This window comes from Hippopotamus amphibius, chromosome 2 (assembly GCF_030028045.1).
Source record: "Hippopotamus amphibius kiboko isolate mHipAmp2 chromosome 2, mHipAmp2.hap2, whole genome shotgun sequence".
NCBI classification, from domain to species: Eukaryota; Metazoa; Chordata; class Mammalia; order Artiodactyla; family Hippopotamidae; genus Hippopotamus; species Hippopotamus amphibius.
This window is the reverse complement of record NC_080187.1, coordinates 199,995,527-200,023,428: the sequence shown is the minus strand read 5'-3', so window position 1 is coordinate 200,023,428 and position 27,902 is coordinate 199,995,527. Positions and strand designations below refer to the sequence as shown.

Below are 27,902 nucleotides of genomic sequence, written 5' to 3'. Positions count from 1 at the left end.
GGAAATGATCATTCTGTTTAATTTGTTGTCCACCAAGCTGCTTTTCTTCTTTTGATTCACAGTGACATTGCAAACAATGTGTCTTGCTAAGTCAAGGAATACTTGGCCTCTAGCCTTTCCCTGAAATTTCTTGGTAAAACTCTCCAATAAAGTCGCTTAAATTTAGTCTGACTGGCTGTTAATCAACTCATGTGGGCTCCTAATGGATACCACTTTATTTCCTACATGGTCATGAGCAATCTGTTCTAGAATTTGAAGAGCACAAGTTTTGTGGTCAAACACACCTGGTTTGAAATCCTGGCTATTTTTACTGTGAACTAAGGCAAGTTACTCACCTTCTCTGACCCTCAGTTTCCTCATCTGTATAATGAGGGTAAGAATACTTTCCTCATAGTTTTGATGTGATGATTAAAATGAAATACTGTGTAGAAAGCAGATAGCATCATGCCTGGCATGTACTAACTCAACACATGTTGAGTTTCATTATTGTTACTGTTTTTTATTAATTGTAATGATAAGTTACTCAATCTGTAGTTTCTAAAACTGACCTTTCTTTTCACTTTTTTGAAAATTTGAATAACACATGCCCATCCCTAGTCGTATGGCACTGCGTTGAAGAATATAATAAAAATAAAAATAGTGCTGCTTTCTATCTGCCATCTGTTAACTTGAACAATCTACCTAAAGCTGTGGTCCTGTCCCTTTTTTCATTCTTCTTGCTCAAAACATTGTTTAAAATGTGTCCCCCATCCCTGTGCCCAACTTGAACCTTTTTCGGCCTCAGCACATTTCGCATGGCTGGACTCTTTGGGGCTCAAACTGCCATCACACAGACCCTTTGGGGCCATCTTTTGCTCCTGCCTTTTTGCATAGGTCTGTCATCACCAGGAGTGGGTAAAGCCAGACCTAGAGGTCATTTAGGTCTTCCAGAATGGGGTAGAAAATCAGTCAACACCAAGAAGTCATGGGATCTAGGGTTAGGGAGTAGGACTTGGAGAAGCAGGAGAGCATCCTAGTCATGAGGAAACTAGGGCACCAGGAAGGGAAATGATATAGGATAATAGTAACAGGGACCTGGCTACCAAGTCATAGAGCCAGACACCAGGCTGACATACTGTGAGACCAGGAAGTACAAACCTGCTTCTAAAGTTGCTGCTACCAGATCTTGGGTTTGAGTTGATTCTATGAGTAGTATTCGGTAGCCCAGCCATGGGGGTTAGTGTGCTTCCCCAGCAGAGACTCAAGCAAGGTGCTAAGATATCCTCCAGGAGAATTTCCAAGATTCCTGACACTTGCTCATCCCATTCAGTTCTTCTAGCTGAATTAAATCCTGGAGAGCCCTTCTTTTTACTAATTTCTGAGTCTTTTATGAGACGACCTTATTGTAAGGCCAGTCAGAAATCTATCAGATGCCCTTTCTTTCAGTAGGATGACAGTATTTGACTACAGCTGGGTGGGATCCAGGTCACTGGTGACTCTCTGCGTACTCAGAATGTCAATTTAAGGCTAGGACAGATCTGATAAGAATGGAGAGAGGCAGTGATGGGTTACATTTCATAGGGCAGTCATTTTTAATCCACTTTAATGACCCAAGGGGATGGTACTGGTTGTAATTCTCTGCCTGTCTGTACCATCAAGGTGCCCTTAAGTGTCACTCAAAAGCCATCTAAGACTTTTGCCATTTTTTAAATCTTTTGAAACTAAAAAAATATTTAAAAAAAATTTTTTAAAGAATTGGAGAAATAAACTCCATCACAATCCCACCTTCTGGAGAAAATCTGTTAAAATTTTGGAGTGTATCTGAGCTAGTTTCTTTCTTCCCTCCAGTCCCCTCATCTACCCCCTTCCTTGTCCTCCTCTTTCCCTTTCTCTCTTTGGACCTCAAGAGCAAAGAGTTGAGTTATTTATACTTTTCAATCATGACACATTATCAACATTAGCATATCCTTGGCTTTGCTTCTATTTTACTTTATTATTTTCCCCCTTTCTCCTGAATCTTTACTCTCAGCCCCTACTCCTACCACTGGTGGCCATTCTAAGATGCCATATTCTTGCATTTGCATGCATCATTGAAGAATACATTGTGTTCATGTATATTTAATTTACATAAACCGTACTTGTTATAGGTCTTGTTCTGTTTCTTTTTATTTTTTAACTCACTGTTTCTATGATCTATTTATAGTGCGGATGTCCCTCTGGCTCATTGCTGCTTACAGCTGTGTAACATTTGATAGTGTGTATTCACCATATTTTATTTATCTATTTCCCTAGTGATGGACTTTCAGGTTTTTTCTAACACCCAACTGTCAAAAACAGCACAAGAAACATCCCCATGTATATACCCCTGTGCATCTGATTATCAGAAGTATATAGACAGGAGTGAGATTGCTGAATCATATTACACATATTTAGTGCCACTAAGTGCTTCCAGATTGTTCTTCAAATGGTCATAACATTCTATTTTATTGAGAAGTGATTCACATTCCATAACATTTACACTTTTATGGTATATAATTCAGTGGTGTTCAGATTATTCATAGAGTGGTACATCTAATTCTAGAACAGTTTCAGTTCTTCCAAAAGAAACCTGGTGACTATTAACAGTCACTCCCATTTCCTCTGCTTCCAGCCCTTGTCAACTAGGGGCTGAAAATCTACTTCCTGTCTCTATAGATTTGCCTAGTCTGGACATTTCATATAATCAAAATCATTCTGTATGTGGCCTTTGCATCTGGTTTCTCTCATTTAGCAAATTGTTTACAAGGTTCATCCGTGTTGTAAAATGTATCAGTACTTCATTCCGTTTTATTGCTGAATAATATTGTATGGAGACACCACTTTTTTTTTTTTAATATATTTATTTATTTTATTGGCAGTGTTGGGTCTTCGTTGCTGCACACAGGCTTTCTCTAGTTGCGGCGAGTGGGGGCTACTCTTCATTGCGGTGCGTGGGCTTCTCATTGAGGTGGCCTCTCTTGTTGAAGAGCACGGGCTCTAGGCAATAGTTGTGGCTCATGGGCTCTAGAGTGCAGGCTCAGCACTTGTGGCGCAGGGGCTTAGTTGCTCCGCGGCATGTGGTATCTTCCTGGGGCAGGGATCGAACCCATGTCCCCTGCATTGACAGGCGGATTCTTACCCACTGCACCACCTAGGAAGTCCACCATTTTTTTTTAATCCATTCATCAGATGATACATGTTTGGTTTCTCGTGGTTTTGATTTGCATCTTCAAATGGCTAATTATTTTGAGCATCTTTCTATGTGCTTATTGGCCATTTATGTATCTTAATTTGGAGGAATGTCTATTTAAACCCTTTGCCCATTTAAAATTGGCTTATTTGGACTTTTATTGTTGAATTGTAATGGTTTTTTAAAAAATACTGTGGATAAAAGTTCCTTATCAGATATATGATTGCAAATATTTTTACCTGTTCTATAGATTGTATTTTAACTTTATTTTGTCCTTGAAGCACAAATGTTAATTCTGATGAAGTCCAATTTATCTATTATTTTTTGTTGTTGATTATGCTTTTGGTATAAACCACTGTCTAATCCAAGGTCATTAATTGTGTGCCTGTGTTTTCTTTTTGAGTTTTATAGTTTTAGCTCTTACATTTAGAGAATTTGATCCATTGTGAATTAATTTATGTATGTCTTATAAAGTATTGATCCACATTCATCTTTTGCATGTGGATATCCAGGACATCCAGTTGTTCCAGCACCATTTGTTGAAAAGACCATTCTTTTCCTCATTGAATTGTCTAGATACCCTTGTTGAAAATCGATTGACTATGAACATGAAGATTTATTTCTGGACTCTCAATTCGATTCCATTGTTATATGTCTATCCTTATCCACACTGTCTTAATTATTGCAGCTTTGTACTATGTTGTAAAATTGGGAATCATGAGTCCTCCAACTTTGTTCTTTTTTCAAGATTGTTTTGGGAGTGTTTGGGAATGTTAACCAACTGTATTAATTTTCTATGGCTCCTGTTATAAATCAGTACCAACCTAGTAGCTTAAAACAGAATTTTGTTTTCTTACAGTTCTGTACGTCACAAATCCCACATGGATTCACCAAAATCAAGGTGTTGGCAGGTTTGTGTTCTTCCCTAGATGCTCCAGGGGAGAGTCTATTTTCTTGTTTTTTCTAGCTTCTAGCAGCCACCCTTGTTCCTTGGCTCACAATGTGCTTCTCCATCTTCAAAGCCAGTGGTGGCAGGCCTAGTCCTTCTCATGCTGCTCTCTCACACATTCTCTCTTCTGAGGGAGGCACACCTCCCTCCCACAGTAATGTTTTGTAGTTTTCAGTAAACAAGGCTTGCACTTCTTTCGTTAAATATATTTGTAAATGTTATTCTTTTTGGTGTGCTTATGAATGGAATTGTTTTTGTAATTTTGCTCTCAGATGGTTTGTTGCTAGTGTGTAGAAATACAATTGATTTTTGTTTTTTGATCTATCTTGCAACCTTGCTGAACTCATTTATTATATCCAATGGTACTTTTTTGTGAAACCTTTATGATTTCCTACATGAAATATCATCTCAAAATAGAAGTAGTTTTACTTCGTGTTTTCCCATCTAGATGTCTTTTACTTCTCTTTCTTGCCTAAATGCTATGACCTCCAATAAAATGTTGAATACATGTACCAGAGTGGACATCCTTGTCTTGTTCCTGATCTTTGGGGGAAAGAGTTCAGTCTTTCACCATTAAGTGTGATTTTGCTGTGTGTTTTTTATAGATGCACTTCATCCCATTAAAAAAGTTCCCTTCTATTACTAATTTGTTGAGTGTTTTTATAATAAAAGTGTTTTGAATTTTTGTCAAAAGATTTTCTACTTATATTAAGATGACAATATATCCTCCCATGTTTTTCTCTAGAAGCTTTGTAGTTTTAGCTTTTATTCTGAAGTCTGTGATTCACCTTGAGTTATTTTTTGTGCATTGGGTTACCCTGAAGTAGGAGTCAAGGTTTTCTTTTCTTCCAGTTGTTCAGTACCATTTGCTGAAAACAGTTTCCTTTCTCCATAGGATTGCATGGGCTCCTTTATTGAAAATCAATTTACTGCATAAGTGTGGGTCAAAGTCTGAATTCTCTGTTAGGTTTCATTTATCTATTTGTCCCTCCTTATGCCAGTAGCATACAGTCTTGATTACCATGGCTTTAGAGAAAGTCTTAAAATTATATAGTATAAGTCCTCTAACTTTGTTCCTCTTTTTCAAGTTTGTTTTGGCTCTTTTTGTTAACGTTGCATTTGCATATACATTTTAGAACCAGCTTGTCAATTTCTTTTTTTTTTTTTAAGAACTTTTATTGAGCTACAGTTAACATACAATAAACTGCATATATTTAGAGTGTACTATTTGGTATCCCAATCTCCCAATTCATTCCCCCCCAACCCTCCCTGCTTTCCCCACTTGGTGTCCATATGTTTGTTCTCTACATCTGTGTCTCTATTTCTGCCTTGCAAACAGGTTGATTTGTACCGTTTTTCTATATTGCGCATATATGTGTTAATATGTGATATTTGTTTCTCTCTTTCTGACTCACTTCACTGTGTATGACAGTCTCTAGGTCCATCCATGTCTCTACAAATGTCCCAGTTTCCTTGCTTTTTACAGCTGAGTAATATTCCATTGTATATGTGTACCACATCTTTTCTATCCATTCATCTGTTGATGGACATTTAGGTTGCTTCCATGTCCTGGCTACTGTAAATAGTGCTGCAATGAACATTGGAGTGCATGTTTGAATTATGGTGTTCTCTGGGTATATGCCCAGCAGTGGGATTGCTGGGTCATATGGTAGCTCTGTTTTTAGTTTTGCAAGGAACCTCCATACTGTTCTCCATAGTGGCTGTGTCAATTTACATTCCCACCAACAGTGCAAGAGCATTCCCTTTTCTCCACACCCTCTCCAGCATTTACTGTTTGTAGATTTTCTGATGATGCCCATTCTAACCAGAGTGAGGTGATACCTCATTGTAGTTTTGATTTGCATTTCTCTAATAATTAGTGATGTTGAGCAGCTTTTCATGTGCCTCTTGGCCATCCATATGTCTTCTTTGGAGAAATGCCTATTTAGGTCTTCTGCCCATTTTTTGATTGGGTTGTTTGTTTTTTTGATACTGAGCTGGATGAACTGTGTATATATTTTGGAGATTAATCCTTTGTCTGTTGATTCGTTTGCAAATACTTTCTCCTATTCTGAGGGTTGTCTTTTTGTCTTGCTTATAGTTTCCTTTGCTGTGCAGAAGCTTTGAAGTTTCATTAGGTCCCACTTATTTATTTTTGTTTTTATTTCCATTACTCTCGGGGGTGGATCAAAAAAGATCTTGCTGTTATTTATGTCGAAGAGTGTTCCTCCTATGTTTTCCTCTAGGAGTTTTATAGTGTCTGGCTTTACATTTAGGTCTTTAATCCATTTTGAGTTTATTTTTGTGTATGGTGTTAGAAAGTGTTCTAATTTCATTCTTTTGAATGAAAGCTGTAAGTAGCTGTCCAGTTTTCCCAGCACCACTTATTGAAGAGGCTGTCTTTTCTCCATTATATATCCTTGGCTCCTTTGTTACAGATTAGTTGACCATAGTTTATCTCTGGGCTTTCTTTCCTGTTCCATTGATCTATATTTCTGTTTTTGTGCCAGTACCATACTGTCTTGATCACTGTAGCCTTGTAGTATAGCCTGAAGTCAGGAAGCCTGATTCCACCAACTCCGTCTTTCCTTCTCAAGATTGCTTTGGCTATTCGGGGTCTTTTGCATTTCCATACAAATCATAAAATTTCTTGTTCTAGTTCTGTGAAATATGCCATTGGTAATTTGATCGGGATTGCATTGAATCTGTAAATTGCTTTGGGTAGTATAGTCATTTTGACAATGTTGATTCTTCCAATCCAAGAACGTGATATATCTCTCCATCTGTTTGTGTCCTCTTTGATTTCTTTTATTAGTGTCATACACTTCTGAGTACAGGTCTCCTTGGTTAGGTTTATTCCTAGGTATTCTATTCTTTTTGTTGCAATGGTGAATGGGATTGTTTCCTTAATTTCTCTTTCTGATCTTTCGTTGTTAGTGTATAGAAATGCAAGAGATTTCTGTGTGAAAATTTTGTATCCTGCAACTTTACCAAATTCATTGAGTAGCTCAAGTAGTTTTCTGGTGGCATCTTTAGGATTTTCTATGTATAGTATCATGTCATCTTCAAACAGTGACAGTTTCACTTCTTCTTTTCCAGTTTGGATTCCTTTTATTTGTTTTTCTTCTCTGATTGCTGTGGCAAGGACTTCTAAAACTGTGTTGAATAGTAGTGGCAAGAGTGGACATCCTTGTCTTGTTCCTGATCTTAGAGGGAATGCTTCCAGTTTTTCACCATTGAGATTGATGTTTGCTGTGGGTTTGTCATATATGGCCTTTATTATGTTGAGGTAGGTTCCCTCTATGCCCACCTTCTGGAGAGTTTTTATCATAAATGGGTGTTGAATTTTGTCAAAACCTTTTCTGCAACTATTTAGATGATCACGTTGTTTTTGTCCTTCAATTTGTTACTATGATGTATCACATTGATTGATTTATGTATATTGAAGAATCCTTGCATTCCAGTGATAAACCCCACTTGATCATGGTGTATGATTCTTTTAATGTGTTGTTGGATTCTGTTGGCTAGTATTTTGTTGAGGATTTTTGCATATGTATTCATCAATGATATTGGTCTGTAATTTCCTTTTTTTGTAGTATCTTTGTCTGGTTTGGGTATCACGGTGATGGTGGCCTCATAAAATGAGTTTGGGAGTGTTCCTTCCTCTGCAGTTTTTTGGAAGAGTTTGAGAAGGATGGGTGTTAGCTTATCTCTAAATGTTTGGTAAAATTCACCTGTGAATCCATCTGGTCCTGGACTTCTGTTTGTTGGGAGATTTTTAAATCACAGTTTCAATTTCATTACTTGTGACTAGTCTGTTCATTTTTTCTAATTCTTCCTGATTCAGTCTTGGAAGGTTATACCTTTCTAAGAATCTGTCCATTTCATCCAGGTTGTCCATTTTATTGGCATATAGCTGCTTGTAGTAGTCTCTTATGATGCTTTTTATTTCTGTGGTGTCCGTTGTAACTTCTCCTGTTTCATTTCTAATTTTATTGATTTGAGTCCTCTCCCTCTTTTTCTTGATGAGTCTGGCTAAAGCTTTCTCAATTTTGTTTACCTTGTCAAAGAACCAGCTTTTAGTTTTATTGATCTTTGCTATTGTTTTCTTTGTTTCTATTTCATTTATTTCTGCTCTGATCTTTATGATTTCTCTCCGTCTACTGACTTTGGGTTTTGTTTGCTCTTCTTTCTCTAGTTTCTTTAGGTGTAAGGTTAGATTGTTTATTTGGGATGTTTCTTGTTTCTTGAGGTAGGATTGTATTGCTATAAACTTCCCTCTTAGAACTGCCTTTGCTGCATCCCATAGGTTTTGGATCATTGTGTTTTCATTGTCATTTGTCTCTAGGTATTTTTTGATTTCCTCTTTGATTTCTTCAGTGATCTGTTGGTTATTTAGTAGCATATTGTTTAGCCTCCATGTGTGTGTTTTTTACAGTTTTTTTTCCTGTAATTGATTTCTAATCTCATAGTGTTGTGGTCAGAAAAGATGCTTGATATGATTTCAGTTTTCTTGAATTTGCCAAGGCTTGATTTGTGACCCAAAATGTGATCTATCCTGGAGAATGTTCTGTGTGCACTTGAGAAGAATGTGTAATCTGCTGTTTTTGGAGGTAATGTCCTGTAGATATCTATTAAATGAAGCTGATTTATTGTGTCATTTAAAACTTGTGTTTCCTTATTAATTTTCTGTGTGGATGATCTGTCCATTGGTGTAAGTGGGATGTTGAAGTCCTCCACTATGATTGTGTTACTGTCGATTTCCTCTCTCATAGTTGTTAGCATTTGCCTTATGTATCAAGGTGCTCCTATATTGGAGCATATATATTTATCATTGTTATCTCTTCTTCTTGAATTGATCCCTAGATCTTTATGTAGTGTCCATTCTTGTCTCTTGTAACATTTTTTATTTTAAAGTCTATTTTATCTGATATGACTCTTGCTACTCCAGCTTTCTTTTGATTTCCATTTGCATGGAATATCTTTTTCCATCCCCTCACTTTCAGTCTGTATGTGTTCCTAGGTCTGAAGTGAGCCTCCTGTAGACAGCATATATATGGGTCTTGTTTTTATATCCATTCAGCCAGTCTGTGTCTTTTGGTTGGTGCATTTAGTCCATTTACATTCAAGGTAATTATTTATATGTATGGTCCTATTACCATTTTCTTAATTGTTTTGTTGTTGTTTTTGTAGGTCCTTTTCTTCTCTTCTGTTTCCCGCTTAGAGAAGTTCCTTTAGCATTTGTCGTAGGGCCGGGCTGGTTTGGTGGTGCTGATTTCTCTTAACTGTTGCTTGTCTATAAAGCTTTAGATTTCATCAAATCTGAATGAGATCTTTGCTGGGTAGAGTATTCTTGGTTGTAGGTTCTTCTCTTTCATCACTTTAAATATATCGTGCCACTCCCTCTGGCTTGCAGAGTTTCTGCTGAGAAATCAGCTGTTACCCTTATGGGAGTTCCCTTGTATGTTATTTGTCATTTTTCCCTTGTTGCTTTTAATAACTTTTCTCTGTCTTTAATTTTTGTCAGTTTGACTACTATATGTCTTGGCACTCCTTGCGTTTGTCCTGCCTGGGACTCTCTGCACTTCCTGCACTTGGGTAGCTCTTTCCTTTCCCATGTTAGGGAAGTTTTCAACTATAATCTCTTCCAATATTTTCTCATGTCCTTTCTCTCTCTTCTCCTTCTGGGACCCCTATAATGCGAATGTTGGTGTGTTTAAGTTGTCCCAGAGGTCTCTTAGGCTGTCTTCAGTTCTTTTTATTCTTTTCTCTTTATTCTTTTCCGCATCAGTGATTATCACCATTTTGTCTTCTAGGTCACCTTTTCACCCTTCTGCCTCAGTTAATCTGCTATTGGTTCCTTCTAGTGTATTTTTCATTTCAGTTATTGTGTTGCATATCTCTGTTTGTTTGCTCTTCAATTCTTCTAGGTCTTTGGTAAACTTTTCTTATAACTTTTCGGTCTTTGCATCCAGTCTTTTTTCAAAGTCCTGGGTCATCTTCACCATCATTATTCTGAATTCTTTTTCTGGAAGAATGCCTATCTCCTCTTCATTTATTTGTTTTTCTGGTGTTTTATCTTGTCCCTTCATCTGGTACAAAGTCTTTTGCCTTTTCATTTTCTCTATCTTTCTGTGGCTGTGGTTTTCAGTTCCACAAGACGAAATACTGCTGCTACTGCTTGATTCTGCTGTGTGCCCTCCTGTAGAGGAAGCTGTCTAGGAGGCTTGTGGGTGCTTCCTGATGGGAGGGACTTAGGGTGGGTAGGGCTGGGTGGGCGGGGCTCAGTAAAACTTTAATCTGATTTGGTGGGCAGAGTTCAGTGACACTTTAATCTGCTTGTCTGCCAATGGTGGGGCTGTGTTCCCACCTTGTTGGTTGTTTAGCCTGAGGCTACCCAGCACTGGAGCTTACAGGCTCTTTGGTGGGGTTAATGGTGGACTCTGGGAGGGCTCACACCAATGAGCACTTCCCACAACCCCTGCCTCCAGTGCCCCTGTCTCCTCGGTGAGCCACAGCTGCCCCCCACCTCTGCAGGCAACCCTCCAACCCCAGCAGGTAGGTCTGATTCAGTCTCCTATGGCGTCACTGCTCCTTCCCCCTGGGTCCTGGTGAGCACACTATTTTTTGTGTGCCCTCCAAGAGTGGAGTCTCTGTTTCCCCCAGTCCTGTGGAGGTCTTGCAATCAAATCCCGCTGGCTTTCAAAGTCTGATTCTCTGGGGATTCCTCCTCCCACTGCTGGACCCCCAGGTTGGGAAGCCTGACATGGGGCTCAGAATCCTCACTTTAATGGGTGGACTTCTGCAGTATAACTGTTCTCCAATTTGTGAGTTACCCACCTAACATTTATGGAATTTGATTTTAACGCGATTGCACCCCTCCTACCATCTCATTGTGGCTTCTCCTTTGTCTCTGAATGTGGGATGTCTTTTTTGGTGAGTTCCAGTGTCTTTCTGTCGATGATTGTTCAGCAATTAGTTTGTAATTTTGGTGCTCTTGCAAGAAGGAGTGAGCACACATCCTCCTGCTCCGCCATCTTGATTCTTCCTGGAGTGTGCATTTTTTGATGTAACAATAGTCACTAAAAATCTTTTCTACAATTCAGGTAAATTGAAGACTTTCTCTTTTTCTAAAAATAATTTCACTTCTGGCCTTTTAGTAATAGTAATAGTAGGCAAATGCATTTTCTTTTTGGTATAAAAATGAAAATATTTTGTGAAAATCATACAGAAGACTCTGATACAAGGGTGCAGAACTGAGGTAAGCTTGTGCTACAAACCCCCCACATTCTCCTGAGCAATTAGACATCAGAATAAATCCCCTGTTTTCAGTCTTCACAGATTCCACATTGTTATTAACCGAAGGCAGTGTCAGTAGAAATGTGAACTGTGACTGGATATTTGATGATATTGAGAAATCATTGATAATTATTTTTATGTGATAATGGTATTTTTGTTTTTTAAGAGAATCCTTATCTTTTAAATATACATATTAAATATCCATGAATACAAAGATATTGTCTGGAATTTGCTTGAAAAAATAATCCCAGTGAGAGCAGTGAGAAACAGAGAGGGGTGATTGATGAAACAATGTTGACCATGTGTTGGCAACTGTTGAAGCTGGTGGGGAGTCTGTTATACTATTGTACTAGCATGATACTATTTCCTACTATAGTATATTTTAAAAATCTTCCATAATAAAAGAAAAATGAAGGCAATCCCACTGACTTCTGTTAAACAGTGAAAAATAAAACTGGATCGTTAAGGTATTTGAAAGATAGTTTCTGAAAGATACTTGTAACCAAAAATTATTAAATTACAGAGCATAGGAGAAGAGCTTGTAACCAAATTCTTATTTCGTTACTTCATGTTTTCAAACTACAGCACATTAGAATGCCATTAATAGTAGTAACAATAGCTGCTGCTACAGCAGAAACAGTTCATTTTTATTGAATACATACCAGAGCCTGGAACTGTTTTAAGAACTTGGCATTGATCATCTCACTATTATTAGCCCCATTTAATAGATGAGTAAACTGAGGCTAAGTAACTTGGCTACTGTCCTGGTAAATAAAATCCCAAGGAGCCAGGATTTGAACCCAAAGAGTCTAACTCTATAATCCATTCTTTCATTCATTTATCAAACACCTATTGAGCAGCTACTACGTTCTTGGCACTGGGGCAGCAGTGGTAAATAAAAGCACAAAAAGTCCTGCCAGTGTGGGGCTTCTGTTCCAATGGGAGGATCAGACAAAACCCAACATGCTTAATAAGGAATATATGTGTTTTAGAGATGGTGGTAAGTGCTGTGGGAAAAAAATTAAGCAGGGAAGAGGATAGGGAATGACAGAGTTGTCAGAGAGACCTGACTAATGTGGTGACATCTGAGCAGACCTGAAGGAGGTGGGGTAGGGAATTTCAGGCAAGAGAAACATCAAGTGCAAAGGTCCTGTGACAGGAGCTTGTGTAATGGGTTCAAGGATCAGGACAGAGGCTTGTGTGGCTGGAACTGAGATACACAAGGAGAACAGTAAACCTGAGACCAGAGAGACCTACATATTACAGGGTCTCTGGAGTTTATGGTGCCCCAGGACTTTCCTGGTTCCTTCTCAGAAGATCAAGAAGGCCCTTTCCTGCTCAGTGCTTGAGAAGGGCCAAGATGTGGATGGTCCCCATAGCCTCAAGCCTGGCCTCTAGAGTATCCTCACAACTTCTAGGACTTCCAAGTCTCTCCTCTGTTTCCATTCTTCTCCTCAGGCTCACTCTGCCCTTGGCGGTATTTCCTGACTCCACAGGCAGGGGATTGAGGACCACAAGGAGGAAGAGGCTGTAGTATGACTGAGCTCTGGGACACCAAGGGGCTTGTTAGAGCCCAGGATGCTTTCAGTAGCCCAGGAAAATGTATTAGTGTTTTCTAATGTGATATAAAAAATAATAACATAGTCTAGCTTGCCACCAGTGCAGTTGTAAAACAATTTAAGCAATAAAATTTTTTGTGAGGGAAGGGGCCCATGAAGGCAAACATGCCTAAAGTCCACAAAAGACATAATTTAGCCACAGAGAGGAGATAGGGTCAAACTGTGCTTGGACAGCATGTCCATCCTCACATGGTTCTGTGGATTCTCTCAGCTAATTCAGTTCACGTATTCATGTTCAGCTTTATAGGAGCCTTCCTTTAGTAATCTTGAGACTAAAGATTACTAAAGTAAGTAAAAGATGACTGCATCTCTTGATAAGAGCTACTCCATTTCCAGCAACAAAAAAAGAGGTTGGGGCTTGGTGGATCAGTCTAGCTATCTATTTATCTATCTACCTGACATCTATCTATCAATCTATCTATCATCTATCTATGTATCTATATCATTTATCTATCATCAACTATGCACTTATTTATTTTTATAGCCTTGGAGAGTCAGTAAGCCTGACCAGAACTACCACTGTTTCTCTCCACATACTGTGATAAGTAAACATATTATCTCAGAGAACTTAAATTCTCACTTTGAAAATTGATATACAACGTTTCTTTGTGGGTGATATTTGGTAGGTTGAGTAATTCTGTTTATTATCTAAATTCACTTACTAACAAGTCTTTGACAAATTACCTCAGATTCAACTAACATGGCCTTTGGTCGGTTCTGTACTTGAAACTTTTATAAAAATGTTTAGCAACAACTTCTCCCAAATCCTTTATTAACGTCCCCGCACCACACACAGAGTTTCTCTTCAGAGACCCCTCAGTGGCTGCACTGGGGGAGGGTTGTAAGATGGTATCAAAGGCAGGAGGAAACTCACATCCTCTTTCCTGCCCTTTTTCTGTTTATAGCAGCTCTGGTTTATTTATGGATACCATATAAGATTTTATTTGAATAATAGGTTCTGTGGCTAAATAAAACTTGTAAGCCATTCTCTATAACTGGAAGTTGTAATTCTTTTTCCATGATGGCACTGTTGAGCACTGACATACCTTTAAATAAGGCAAGTGTGTGTGTAAGTAAGCAATTTGAAAGAAATAATAATTTATATCTTAAGGATTGGATTTTTAATTTTTAAAATTTTTTTTTAATTCATTAATTTATTTACTTATTGGCTGCATTGGGTCTTCATTGCTGCACACGGACTTTCTCTAGTTGCAGCAAGCAGGGGCTACACTTTGTGGCGGTGCACAGGCTTCTCATTCCAGCGGCTTCTCTTGTTGCAGAGCAGAGGCTCTAGGTGAGTGGACTTCAGTAGTTGTGCCTCATGGGCTCAGTTGCACTGTGGCATGTGGGATCATCCCAGCTCAGGGATTGAACCCGTGTCCCCTGCATTGGTAGGCAGATTCTTAACCACACCACCAGAGAAGTCCCAGGATTTGGATTTGTTGGGTTTTTTTTTTATGATTCTTTTTTTTTTTTGCTTGTTTTTGGGTAAAACTTTATTTATTTAATTTTTTGACATACAATAAACTGCATATATTTGAAGTGTGCAATTTAATATTTTTTTCTTATTAGTAATGTATATGGCAATCCCAATCTCCCAAGGATTTTTAAATGTGACATTTTTACCCCACTTATTCTGGTCAACAGCTGAGTATTAACTCTGGCTCTTAATGGTTAGAAAAGTCCTACAACCTTTGGCATGCTCTGAGATCTCAGCTGGTTGGGGAATCATAGAGAAATTCTATCTTTGACATTAAAATAAATGCTTCTATTAAGTTTTGCAGTTGACAAGGAAGAGAGGAGGGAAGATGTTGCACTTCTAGCTCCTAAAGGATCTATTTTTTAAAGACAGGTGTTTGGCCCTAACTGACTTCTAACACATATCATTCAACCCCATAGACGTTCTCTTGGGTAAGAACCTGAGCCAGGCAAACCCACTTATAAACTGGGGAAGGGGAAGATTTGAATGTAAGCACCTGGAACAAGAGGACCTTTTTTTTTTTTTCCATTTTAAAAAAACTTCCTGGGGTTGATTTCCATAAATGTACATTTCCTCTTCATAATTCTAGTCATTAATCACCAAGTAGTGTTTAATGAGCACCTGCGTGGATCACAGATTCCACGATCCACCCTGAAAACTCAAATTTGGGGTCACCTCTTGCTCTAAGAAGTATAATCCACCCCCCGGGTCTGGCCCTGATTCATCTAGCGTATCTGTTTTTGACAGAACTTGGATCAGGACACAGGATTTCAATGTCTTCTCTTCCTACTCTGTCTTTTCTTGAATCCAGGGTCTCTCAATCTCTGCACTGTGGACGTTCGGAATACTTCTTTACTGCAGGCGAGGGCTGTCTTGTGCATCGTAGGATGGTTAGCAGCATCTCTGACTTCTACCCACTAGATGCCAGCAACACTCCTACCCCAGCTGTGACAATCCAAAGTGTCCCCAGACATTGCGAAGTGTCCCCTTGCGGGGGTGATAGGTGGGAGTGAGAAGGAGCAAACTGTGCCCTACTAAGAACCACTGCTCTCTAGTCGCTAAGGATCCCAAGACAGACACCTACCAGGAATTACCTGTTCACCGCTAGATATGGTTCTCAAGGAGACCCATGTACTTTAACCAAGTCAGTGTTCTCAACACTGGCTGCACATTAGAATTACCTGAGATGTTTATCAATGACCAACGAAGCATTAATATTTTTATAAAAGCTCCCCGGAGATCTCAATTTGTAGACAGCACAGACAACCTCTGAGTTAAGTGTACTTATCCATCTTAATACTTACAAAAACTCCAAAAAAACCTCACCCCAAATTTATTTCAAATAGGAAATGCCAGGTAGGTCAGAGCAAGAACAAATTCCGTATGTCAATCTATTATAGGCCCCTGGAGAGACTTCATATGTGCCTTTTGTTGTTCTGTTATCATCACGAAGCAGTTGAGAGAATGGATACCTCTGAGAGTTCTGAACTTTGTAACAGTTTGACTGAAGGTGCATCAACTTGTCCCAGAGCAATTTCTCTGGTGCTTGTAATTCACAGACTCTTTGGACTAAAGTGACGGAGGAGCCTGACCAAGAGGAAATTCCTGGAATGTACAATGTTTGGATGGGCAGGGAAGGAAGATCAAGACTTAGTAAGGCTAAGGGTGGCCTAGGAAGGAAGGCCTCTGATAATGTTCTTCAGCAGATGGAAAATATAATCTAATGGTCACCTCTTCCCTTTGTTAGTGCTTCAGTAACAATGGGAATGAAACCAGACAATGGTGGTCTTCATAACTTAGGATCCAGAAGAACGATGCCCAGAAGGTGTGCATGTTCTGGCAGCTGTCAAGCCCACTTCTGGATAGCCAGGAGGGGCTGGCCAAGGTTTTCATCCAATTATTAGCCTTCTGAAAGGTGTTGGATGCATTCGATGATGTTCAATTTTCCACGTGACCTTAGGCAACTCAACTTCCCTGAGATTTTGTTTCCTTATTTGAAAGATGAGCAGCATGAGATTGACCCCAGACAGTCACTATGAGGATGAAATGAGATAATGTGTGTGAAAGTGCTTTGTGAAATGTAAAGCCCAATAGGTAGCCAATTGTAAACCCAGAACTGAGCACACTATTACATTATCACATTAAGTTCATGTTTCTCTGGTTTGTCTTCCAGTTGTTCTGCTTCAAAGTCTGGGTTAGGATCTGAGTGGTGGATTTCAATGAAAAGAACATAGATGAGGCCTCCGATGACAGCACCAACCAAAGGGCCCACTACAGGAATCCACCAGAAGTTATTTCCAGCTCTGAAATCAAAGAAAGAGATTAGTGATGCACCACTTGGCCTTCCTCTTGGTATTACTGCTGGTTATTCACTAACCAGCTAGTCTCTCTCATACTCATACCCTTTTAAATCAGCAAAAGCTAAATATAAGGGCACTCACTGTAGCTTGGCAACCATCATCCTAGGTTTTGCAGCATACCTCATTTCAGGTGATCTACTCCATTGTCCTATTAGTACTTGTGAGAGAAACGTCCCATTTATTTTCCTTTCAGGAAATATAGTCCCTGAACCCTTGGTTACAATTGAGGGCATTTAGGGAAAGTTCAGGTCGATTATTCAGGAGTTGCCGTTCCCTCATCCTAAAACAATGGGTCCTGGGGATTATGAATGGAAGGGAGATGTGGAGAGATTCCTGGACATGATCAGTGTACAAGGGCAATTACCAAATAAACAATCAGGAAACATTTCCCAATGAATTAATTAATTTTAAAAAGGTGGAGATATGAATTTCCTACTAAATATAATTGAATTCAGTGCTTATATTTTGAGGTCACAGCTTACTTAAACTTACTCCCTGATGAGGACTTTCTGCCATGACTCCCTCTCCCCTCCAGAAGTCCTCAGTGTCAGTATGGCGTATTGGAGATACAGTTCTGGGAGGAAGCAGGAGCTTTTGTGAATGGTCACCAACTCTTTTGGAGACAGAACAGCCATTTAAATAGAAAGGAACATGAATTCTCAGAAGCAAGTAAAACTATACAGTATGTTGTTTAAGGATGTGCATTTTTGAGATAAAACTTTTTAAAAGCAGGAAAATTATGAACAAAAAATTCAGGGTAATGCAGAGGAGGCAGAGGAAACAAGAGGACACACAGCTACGCCTGAGGATTTCATGGTGTCCTGTGTGGGGGGAGGGATCCGTGGCTGCTGTTTTTATTTTTACTCCTAATAACTATACGTTTTTCCATGGGAACTTTTGTTTGATCAAATTTTTATTAGAAAGGATAATAAAGAAAATAAGCACAAAGCAGAGGCCTATCCTAGAATTCATGAGACCTAGTTCTAATCTCAGGAGGGTCCAGAAGGTTTTTGGGCCAGTCTCCCTGTCTCTGAACTTCATTCTTCATCTGAACAGTGGTCCCTTCCACCTGTATCATCCAGGCACTCTTTTGGATCCTGAATCTTAGATCATCAGTGCAGGCTCACAGTAAGATAATAGACCATAAATGCAAGCTCCAGGGAAGAGCACTGAGATTGAGCACAGTGGCCACCAGGTGTCACTCTTACTGCACGGGAAAGAGCATGCTACACTCAGCCGTTCTCACAGCGCCCTTTCCCAGGCCTCCAAATCCAGGTGGAATTTTCTCTGAGAGGCACCTGGGCTTTAAAGAACTAGGTGACTTCTATTCTGGTAAGCACATAGAGCGAGTTTAAACTACTGTCTTTGGTCCATCACTTCCTTTCTTCCACCTCTGGTTTGTGGCAAATCTCTCACTGTCATCTAACAGATTAGGGTCCAAGATACCTGCCAGCACACGTGTCCTCCTTTCACTGGTCAGGCCCTCTTGAACTGGATGTATTGCACCAGGGTCATAAGGCTTAAATGGAGGAGCTCTGATGTGATTCCCTGCCTGGCCTTATAGGTAAACAAGGTCATTTACACTCTATGATTTGGGGGATTCCAGGAATTAATTGCGTAAGGTACCATCATCAAGGATTCATTCCTTTGGTTAAACTATTTTACAAACGAAGAATACCCCTGACATCCTTCATCCATTGAATTATGAACACTTTAATATGAATGCGTGCAGATCGCTTGTTTACATCCTAATACTTAAGGGAAAAGCAAGAGTCAGCCAGGGTCTGTCTTGCCCTTGTCAGACCCTCTTGAGCCCCATTCCCCCGTCATCCTCACTCTGAATAAGGCAGTCTCAGTTTTATCTGAGACCTTGGGTGTGGATCCAAACTGGGAAATCTGAGATGCTTTCCTTGGATGTAGAACCCTGAAAGGATAGGACACTCAAGGGACACTTTGGAGTCCTGTTATCCCTCAAAGGTTTTCTTATGAACTTTTTGGTTGAGGTTTACCAGCCAGCCTAGCTATTTCCTAACTGGTTTCTGCCCCCTTTACTCCTTCTTAATTTGTTTTATATAATGATGTCAGATTAATTGTGCTAAATTGAAGTTCTCAACACATCAGATCTCTGCCCTAAATCCTCTGCCGCTCCCTATAACCTACAGAAGGGGGAGTGGCAAAACCCCCAAAGTCTCATTCTGGGAATGTAGGTCTTCTAATGATCTGAAACAGTTGCCCTTCCAAGCTTCTTCATTCACCTTTCCAACTAGACTAGATCGTGTGTTATTTTAACATTCTGTCTTTGGATACAGAATCCTCTCTTTCTGAAATATCCTTTCTGTCCCCCGATTAAGCATGTCCAAATACTACAAAATGCCCCTACTTCCACTCCCGTCATTCCTAAATTTGAGGCTGCAAACCTTCTCTCAACTCCTGGAGTTAATTAGCCAAGTCTCTTTAATGCCACATGACAGCTTCAACCTGTGTAGGAGCCTATGCTCACCCCTCTGAAATGCAACTAAATAAAGCAGTGAAGGGCAGTGACAGTGCAGGGCATCTTTAGCACAGGGCCTTGAATAAGAGATCAGGTAGCTGCACGGATGCATGAATGCATGCGAGAGGGGAAAAGACCCTGATGCTAACCAGGGATATGGTGCTCAGAGTCTGGCATTAGGTGATTTCAGTATTCCACCCCAGACATGGCTTCCTGCCATATATTCAGCAAAGCAAAGACAGAACAGGCAAGATCTCTACCTGTTTTAGAACCACCGTCACTCTCAGAGCTTTGGATGAATCACCAAAGAAGGCTCAAAGCAAGGCTAGATCACTGGGGGGAGCCTTTGTTCTAGGGGACTGTGTGAAGCTCACAGAGGTGTCTTGGTGGTGGGGGCAGGGGTCTCCTGGAGTGAATCTGAGGAAATTGGGATTAAAGGAAACTCATGGGCTAATTCTGGACTTTTGAAATGAGATCTTTAACATATGTTTTTGATGAAGACTACAAGGGATCCTTCCTAGTTGTGGACATTTTTTTCAACCTTTTCATGTTCTAGTATGATCATTCTGAAACACAGTTCCTCAGTTGTGGCACTTGTAACATTTTTGGCTGAGTAATTCTTAGTTGTGGGGTTTTGTCCTGGGTACTGTAAGATGCTCAGCAGTATCTCTCTACTGGCCTCTACCCACTAGATGCTGGTGATAGCTTCTGCCCCCGTCCTCCCCCGTTGTGACAACCCAGAGTGTTTCCAGGCATTGCCAAATGTCCCTGGGGGAAAAAATCACCTCTGGCTGAGAACCACTGCTCTAGAAAATCATTGTATTATCTGTTTCTTAAAGATAGGGAATGTTGCTTGATCCTCTCTGTATCCCTCATTTCCTAGGACATGTGTGGCACATAGCATTTATCCATTCTTTTATTTAATACCCTTTATTGAGGCTTTCTATGTGCTAGGCCCTCGTCGAGTCACTAGACACAACAGTGAAAACACGGTCAAGGTCCCTGTCCTTGTGATGCTTACTCTGTAGTGGTTCTGATGCTGTCTGTGGTGGTGATCAGAATGGTGCCAGTGATTTCAGTAGTTTGTGTTTCATGCTGGTGAAGGCAACCCAAACTCTTGCTTAAATAAAGTCGTCACATGTGTACAACTATATACAGGTCAGCATTAGGGACACTTGACTATTTTGTTCTCACAGCAGACTTTAAACTAAAATTTGCTCACACATATTTTTCCTGCTTCTTTTTCTCCATGTTAGAGCCCTGTTTCCTGGGGAAGCAAGGTGAGTGCCTTTGCCCTAGAGAGATGTGATGACTGGATGGAGACTGGTTACCATGACTTTATGGGGAGGAAGTAGGAAGGAACTGATGGGCAAAGTTTGTCCTGGGAACTCGGTACCAGCAGTTGGTGTATTTCATGAGCACATTCTGAGGTAGAAGTCCCAGGGTCCTGCCATTTCCTGTGCACAGGCTCTCTTTGATGTCTGTTCTGCCAGGAATTTCTTACAGTTCAATAATTCAAGAACCAGTGGTTAGGACTCTGCACTTTCACTGCCAAGGGCATGGCTTCGATCCCTGATAGGGGAACTAAGATTCTGCAAGCCACATGGCGCAGCCAAAAAAAAAAAAAAGAACCAGCTCAGTGCTCACTTCTTCTATGGTGCCACCCGCAACTTCCCCGGGGCAGAACTGGTTACTCCCTCATCTGTTCCCTCAGCACTTTGTTTCAGGGGTTACCAGAGCACTTGCGACATTGCTCAGGCCAGCATCTTAGCTGATGTTAAAATTTCCTTGCCTAACACACCACAGCATAGGTAGTGATCAAGGAAGATCTGTTGCATGCGTGAATGAATGAAGCAAAGATAGCATGGTTCACTAGAACGAGCCCTATAGTAGCATCAGAAGGTAGAAATTCTACCCCTTTGTCACCAAGCGAATATGTAGACAAGTTCTACAACCAAAATAGTCACAAAAAACCATATACCAATTGAGAAATTATTATTATTATTATTATTATATAAGATAAACCTATCTCTTTTGAATCTATCTAGAGCCTCTCTGTCTTTCTGTCTCTTTGTCTCTCTCTGTCTCTTACTATGTCTCTCTTTGTCTCCCTCCCCTCTCTCTCTTTCACATGCACGCGTGCACACACACACTCACACACACACCCCCACACACACCATATCATAAATCACCAGTGATATGTTCACACTTATGACAAGGATGCACCTAACCTCACCCTCCTGTCTGCACTCCCTTGGGTCTCCAGGACAAAGCACAGCCCTCCCCACTGAGGCACAGGGTGAATCTTCCTCCCCCACCTCCACTGTTACTTACGTGAAGACCTCAAACCCCCAACCTGCCAAAGCAGTGAAAAGTCTGGGACTCAGGTCTCGAGCTGGGTTCATGGCACAGCTACTGTTCATTCCCAGGGAGGAAGCAATGACAACAATCAGTAAGCCAATGACAACGGGCGCTAGGTCTTTGGGGATTCCCAAGTTTCTCGAGTCAAAAATGGCAAAGATGACAATGAGGAGGAACATGGTGGCCGCTACCTGGAGAAGGAGAAAATATACAAGGGGTTTAGCTTATGTTCTTCCCATTTGCCCACCTCAGAATTCACCCACTCTCATGAAAAACAAACCTGGTAATAGGTAACACACACTGGGTGAGCGCTCTCTGCCAGGCCCTCTTCTTACCACAGCCGTCCTAGTCAAGGGTGCTAATGTCATCCTGCTTACAGATTAGTTACCTGCCCAGGGTGACAGGCAGTGGCAGTTGTGTGTGGATCCGGAGAGTTCAGCTCTCGAGACTGTTATCTTTACTACACTATCCTGATAAGGTACTACCAGCTAAATAGAGGGCAAGCTGCAGGCTGGAAAAATGAACAAAGGCGCTCCTTCAAATTGGTGAGAAAAACAGTGTGAGACATCAATAGACAAAAGGGCAAAGGAAATGAAAAGAAAATTCATAAACGAAAAATAGATTTAAGAAACAAATAGGTGGGAAAAACTGATTTGTAATGAAAAAAATGCAAACAATACCAAGTGTTAGGGAAATGACATTAGTTCTCTTAGGCTTTCCTAGTTGAACTAATCACATACTACACTTTTGAAAGGCAATTCAGCAATAATTTAGCAACATGCATTCTAAAAACCCCCATAAAATTATGTACTCAATTTGACCCAGTTGCATATTTGAGAACACCACCACTTAAATAATCTAAGATATGGATAAATCATTAAAAAATGCAAATAAATAATTAAGCATTATTTATAGTACTGAAAAACTGGAGTCCACATCAATAGGGAAAGGGCTGACTAATTATGGAGTGCCCATTCTATAGTCTGTTATACAGATGTGAAAAACAATAAATATAAAAGCTATGTGTACAATGCAAGGATTAAATATTTACCTAGGTTGCTAAAGATTTTTCTAGGTTAACATGAAAATAAACAGGTGCATTTTTCAGGAAAAAAATTTTAAAAATCTATGTGGTAACATTTTGAAATGCTTATATTAAGTAAAAAGTTATATGTGCATTATATTTTACACTTGAAAGCAACATAAAAGACAAGTTGTAAGAGATTATGCAAACAATGATAGCAGGTATTCTGAAGTGGTGTGGTATAGTGGATATTTACCCTACTCTCTATTTTCTAAACTTTCCAAACTATTATTTTACTTTAACAACCAAATGATAGCTACTCTTTACCAGACATTTACTATGTGCCAGGTACTTCATATGCTTTTTGCTATTAGAACTTTACACCAATCCATGAGATAAACCCTATTTATTCATAGTTTACAGATGAGGAAATGAAGATAGAAAGAGGTTAAGAAACTTGCCCAAGGGCACAGAGCTCATAAGCAGAAGAATCTGGATGAGAACCAGGCAACTGATTTTAGACCAAAATAGTTGTGCTATCGGCTATACAACAGATGCTTGGATGCAGCTTTTTAAAATGTCAATAAGGCAGAGACACTTCTAGCTGCCTGAAGAGTCTGGATAAACCTCACATGGGGAGACACAGAGGACCGTGATAACCTAAGCTCGACTGCCACACTTCACAGTCCTTGAACTGAGATTGAAACGTCTTTTCTTGAGACCCCTACATTTAGGTCACGTGCACAAAAGGGACATTTAGTAAAGCAAACCCCATACGCCCCTACAGGGGTTGAAACGTCCAATCATCCACTTTTCTCTGAACTTCAACTGATGTGAAACAGGGTGTGTGTTAAAGAGGAGGCAGGAAACCCTTAGTGGTATCAACTTTGGCAACGGCAAGAATTTGTCACGGGCGCTTGGGCTATGCTTAGGGACCTCTGACTTTGGAAACACAGCCTTTCCTTTCTGATAGGCCTATAATGTTCCTGTGCATCCTCTTTATTAGATTACGTCTTTTCACCAAAGTTAGGTCTTTGTCGAATGTCTGCTTACTTCGTCTGCAAGTGCGTTCACCAGAGACAGGTATGGAGCTGGGTATGTTGCGAAAATGTGTGCTGTTGCGTTTTCTCCCACGATGAGCAGTTTTCCACCAGCAAAAGACATAAATGCATCTATGGAAGACAGAGCTCTGGCACGTTAGTGTCCTCTGGGCAGGGGGGAGGTAGGCCTATGCCAGGTCTTGTGCTGAACAAGTCCAGGCGAACACTCAGGTTCAGCTTGGCGATCCGTACCATTCGCCTCTCTTCACTTCACGGTACGGTAGTTCTAGAGATGCCCAGAGAACTCCCAGGATGGCGGGTCTCAGAGAGAAAGCCCTGGCTGCCCTCAATGGTTCACTCCACACTTGAGCCAAATCCTTATCCAGTGAGTCTTGGGAACCACTTTTCTCTGAGGGGAATTCTTGGAATTTTCAAGATTGACTAAAAGCCAAAGTGAAGCTTGAACCTGCTCTAGGCAGAATTCATGATTCCCAGACGGTTCTCAGTCAGTAACCCTTAATACCAGTCCAGAATTTGAGGGCATCAAGGTTCAGTGAAGATGCCCTCAGAGCACGGTAGACAGCGGTCCCCGACACAACCAGCACCACCCCCAGGCCCCTCCTGCCACAGCAGCTGGCTTTCTAGGTTTCTGGTCTGGTCTTGAGTAACTCTTTCGTCTTCTTACACTCTAATTCTTAGGATACTCTGTGGGAAGAGGCCCCTTTCTACAACATACCTCTCTTAGGCTTGGCTCATAAATTCTGGTTCCTAAGGGTTTCAGTTTGAGAGTTATAAGAGATTGAGTCATAAGGGATTACCTTGGGTTAGAGAGAAGAAACTACTTTAAAGGTTGATTTTATGGAACCCCAAGATTTTTTAGTTTGAAGGGCCTAAGAAGTCATTTAGTTCAATTCCTTCATTTTCCAGACGAGGACACTGAGACCAATGAGGTCAAATGACTTACTGAAGTCACATAGCTGCTTACTTAGTTCATATGGAACTAAAGTCTGGGTCTTTGATCGTCAGTCTGTGCTTCCCCCAGGACTGTTGTAGGTTGACTATTGGATGGAAGGGAGAAGAGGGTCCCCACCCAGCCCATTTCTCTGCTGTGCCCCTTCCTTCAAAGACTTTGTTCCAGATTCCTTCTTTAAATACTTACTCGCATTCTCTTTGCCACCAGCCAAATCAGAGAAAGCCATGGAGAAGCCAGTGGCCTATTGCTTACTTTGGCATTGTTCACACTGTAGTGCTAGTTGGGTCTAAAAATAGACTTCCTTTAAGTTCTGCCCTCCATTTAAGTTGTGACCATTTTCATTAAGAGGCTTCATGAATGTGCCCTGATGATAATATCGGCCCCATTATTTAGAACTCAGGACTCTAGGACGGCCTGTCAAGTGTAGAACGTTTCCTGTTCTTACCTTATCTCACCTCTTCCTACCAAGTAATTCTGACTTTCAGCTTACACCCAGCTCTCCCTAATCTCTGGACTCAGGGGCCCTACTCACCGTAATAAATGCCAAAGAGGGTTGCAGCCCCTACAAAGGCTCCCAAGAACTGGGCCCCCACATAAAAGGGGAATTTGAACCACTCCATCCGTCCAAAAAAACACATTGCAAAAGTCACGGCTGGGTTGACGTGGCCACCTGCAAGGAAGATAAGGTGATTAAGAAAGTCAGACCTCAGGCCAGGGAGATTATTGTGAAGAAAACTTTATCTAGGGACCACAGGCAGAACTCAGTGTTCTAGGTAAGGAACTGTATGTGAGGGGACAGAGGTTGTGTGTGTGTGTGTGTGTGTGTGCGTGTGCGCGCGCGTGCACACAGTTGAGTGGAGAGTAAGTGAGGACTAATAATCCTATCATTAGACACTGTTTAGGAAGTTCAGCTTTCTCAAAAGAAAGTCAAATATGTGAACTTGTGCTCAAGTGGCTCATTTTCCCTACCTACCTACCTACCTATCATCTATGTACTGGATTTTGCCTAACTATAAAGCAATAACCCCAAAGAGATTGATGTAAACCAAACTTTAAGTCAATAAACTTATATACTATACTTAAAAGATTTAAATCTATACCTAGCAGTTCCTAAGTCCACGTCCAGAGGATATAGAAACAATCTTAGGACTGAACAGAGACATGTCTTTAAGGGGAAATAGCCCTTGCTTGGTGGGCTGTGCCTCTCACTGAGGTAAGGGGCTCAGTTTATTTTCAGGCAGTCACAGTGTGTGAGTGGATTCTCTGTAGTTTCTCTGAATAAACAACATATGTCTCACACACGGAAAAGGAGCAACATGTCCTTCACTCCAGCCTAAACTCTGACTAGAGAAACCAGCCTCTTGGACTCTTATCCAGTTGTAAGGTCAGGTGGAGGGCTTGCTTGGGGTAGGTTACTGACAGCCCCAGCTGGCTTTGCTGGTATAAAACAACAACAACACTTGTTGGACCTTTGACAGATGCTGTCACAGGCGTGTTACGTGCATTTGGTCCTCCTAAGAACCCAGTGAGATGGGTCCTACTCCAGTTAACTGGTGAGGAAACTGGGGCACAGAAGTAAAGCAACGTTTTAAGGTCACGTGACTAAAAAGTGGTAGGTCTAGGATTCAAATCCAGGTTTATTTGAACTCTAGGCCCACCTATGTTCTTTTTTTTAATTAATTAATTTTTTTTGGCTGTGTTGGGTCTTCATTGTTGCACACAGGCTTTCTCTACCTGTGGTGATTGGGGGCTACTCTTCATTGCGGTGCATGGGCTTCTCAGTGTGGTGGCTTCTCTTGTTATGGAGCACGAGCTCTAGGCATGTGGGCTTCAGTAGTTGTGGCACTTGGGCTCAGTAGCAGTGGCTCACAGGCTCTAGAGCACATGCTCAGCAGCTGTGGCGCACGACCTTAGTTGCTCTGGGGCATGTGGGATCTTCCCGGACCAGGGATAGAACCCGTGTCCCCTGCAATGGCAGGTGGATTCTTAACCACTGCGCCAGCAGGGGAGCCCCCTGTGTCCTTTCCTAGACCTTCTTCACCAAGTTTATATAGGTTTCTCTGCCTTAGAAGGCAGGGAAAAATTTTCGAAAATCATCTTTGAGCATATGGGCTTGATTCCTAGTGATGAAGGACACTCACGTGGAGAGTACAGATGACATTTAGTGTGGAGGGGGGATTAGAGTAGCTGACAATATGAGCACACTGAAACATGGACCTGTGGGTTGCGGAAATAGTTGTGAACAAAGAAGTGGTGATGATGACACCTTGCCATTTGACCCCCCCCCCCCCGCCCCCGACACACACACAACCTATTGGTGAGCTTGTTTTTGGAAGTCTTCTCCCCTCTCCTCCTCTCCATGAAGAAAGCTATGCTTTTCCTGAGTCTCTAAACCAAAGTGGGCTTGCCATAGGGAGGGGTTCTGACTTCTGGCTAAACCATGAGGGTTCTTTCTTCACCTGCTTCTGCTACTCCAGGGCTAATATGAACAAGAAAATGCCTATATATCACAGCACAGGTGACTTCCTGAAGCCTTACACACATATCATCTGTTTTGTTTTACTTTTAAATCTGAGAGAGTTATAATTCTGGAGACTGGCAGGAATACAGCTTACTAGGGAAGCTGGAAACAGAGGGGAGCACACAGGGCAGTGGAAGATTCCTTGAGCCAGCCCTGTTCCTCTTCTCCCAGAGGCTGATTGGAGGGTAGCCGCCACCCAGCCAGCCTAGAGGGACCCACTGTGAAAGGACAAGGGGACATAAGAAATCACCTCTAATCAAAAATATCTCCCCTCAGATGAGTCTACCAATGAGAGAGTTATTGTTTAGTAAGCTTCTCTTTCAAAATCAGTCTTGCTATAGGTAGGTTTATGCTTTTAGCCCCTGAGAAGCACCCAGAAGCAGGAGCTATTATTTACCTTTACCTTCACTTGCTGCAAGGCACTTAGCAGGTGTTTAAGATATGAACGTTGATATACGTGGAATCTAAAATATGGCACAAATGAACCTATCTGTAAAGCAGAAACAGACTCACAGACGTAAAGGACAGACTTGTGGTTGCCAAAGGGGAGAGGGGGAGGGAGAGGGAGGGACTGGGAGTTTGGGGTTGGTAGATGCAA

General features: G+C 40.9%; 1 protein-coding gene across 3 annotated transcripts in view; it reads right to left on the bottom strand.

Moving 5' to 3' along the window:
• Positions 1-15,828: 15,828 nt before the first annotated feature.
• Positions 15,829-27,902, bottom strand: part of AQP9 (aquaporin 9) — a 45,965-nt gene continuing 33,891 nt past the window's right edge. Inside the window, exons 3-7 of one of the 3 annotated variants that reach the window (XM_057719791.1) lie at positions 25,316-25,453; positions 23,824-23,942; positions 21,720-21,937; positions 17,387-17,507; positions 16,743-16,837 (exon numbers count right to left, since the gene is read on the bottom strand). In XM_057719791.1, the coding sequence (XP_057575774.1) occupies positions 16,826-16,837; positions 17,387-17,507; positions 21,720-21,937; positions 23,824-23,942; positions 25,316-25,453 (608 nt within the window). In that variant the 3' untranslated portion in view covers positions 16,743-16,825. Of the gene's footprint in view, positions 16,838-17,386; positions 17,508-21,719; positions 21,938-23,823; positions 23,943-25,315; positions 25,454-27,902 lie in introns of all 3 variants that reach the window. The other 2 variants (XM_057719792.1, XM_057719790.1) reach the window with 2 other exon arrangements.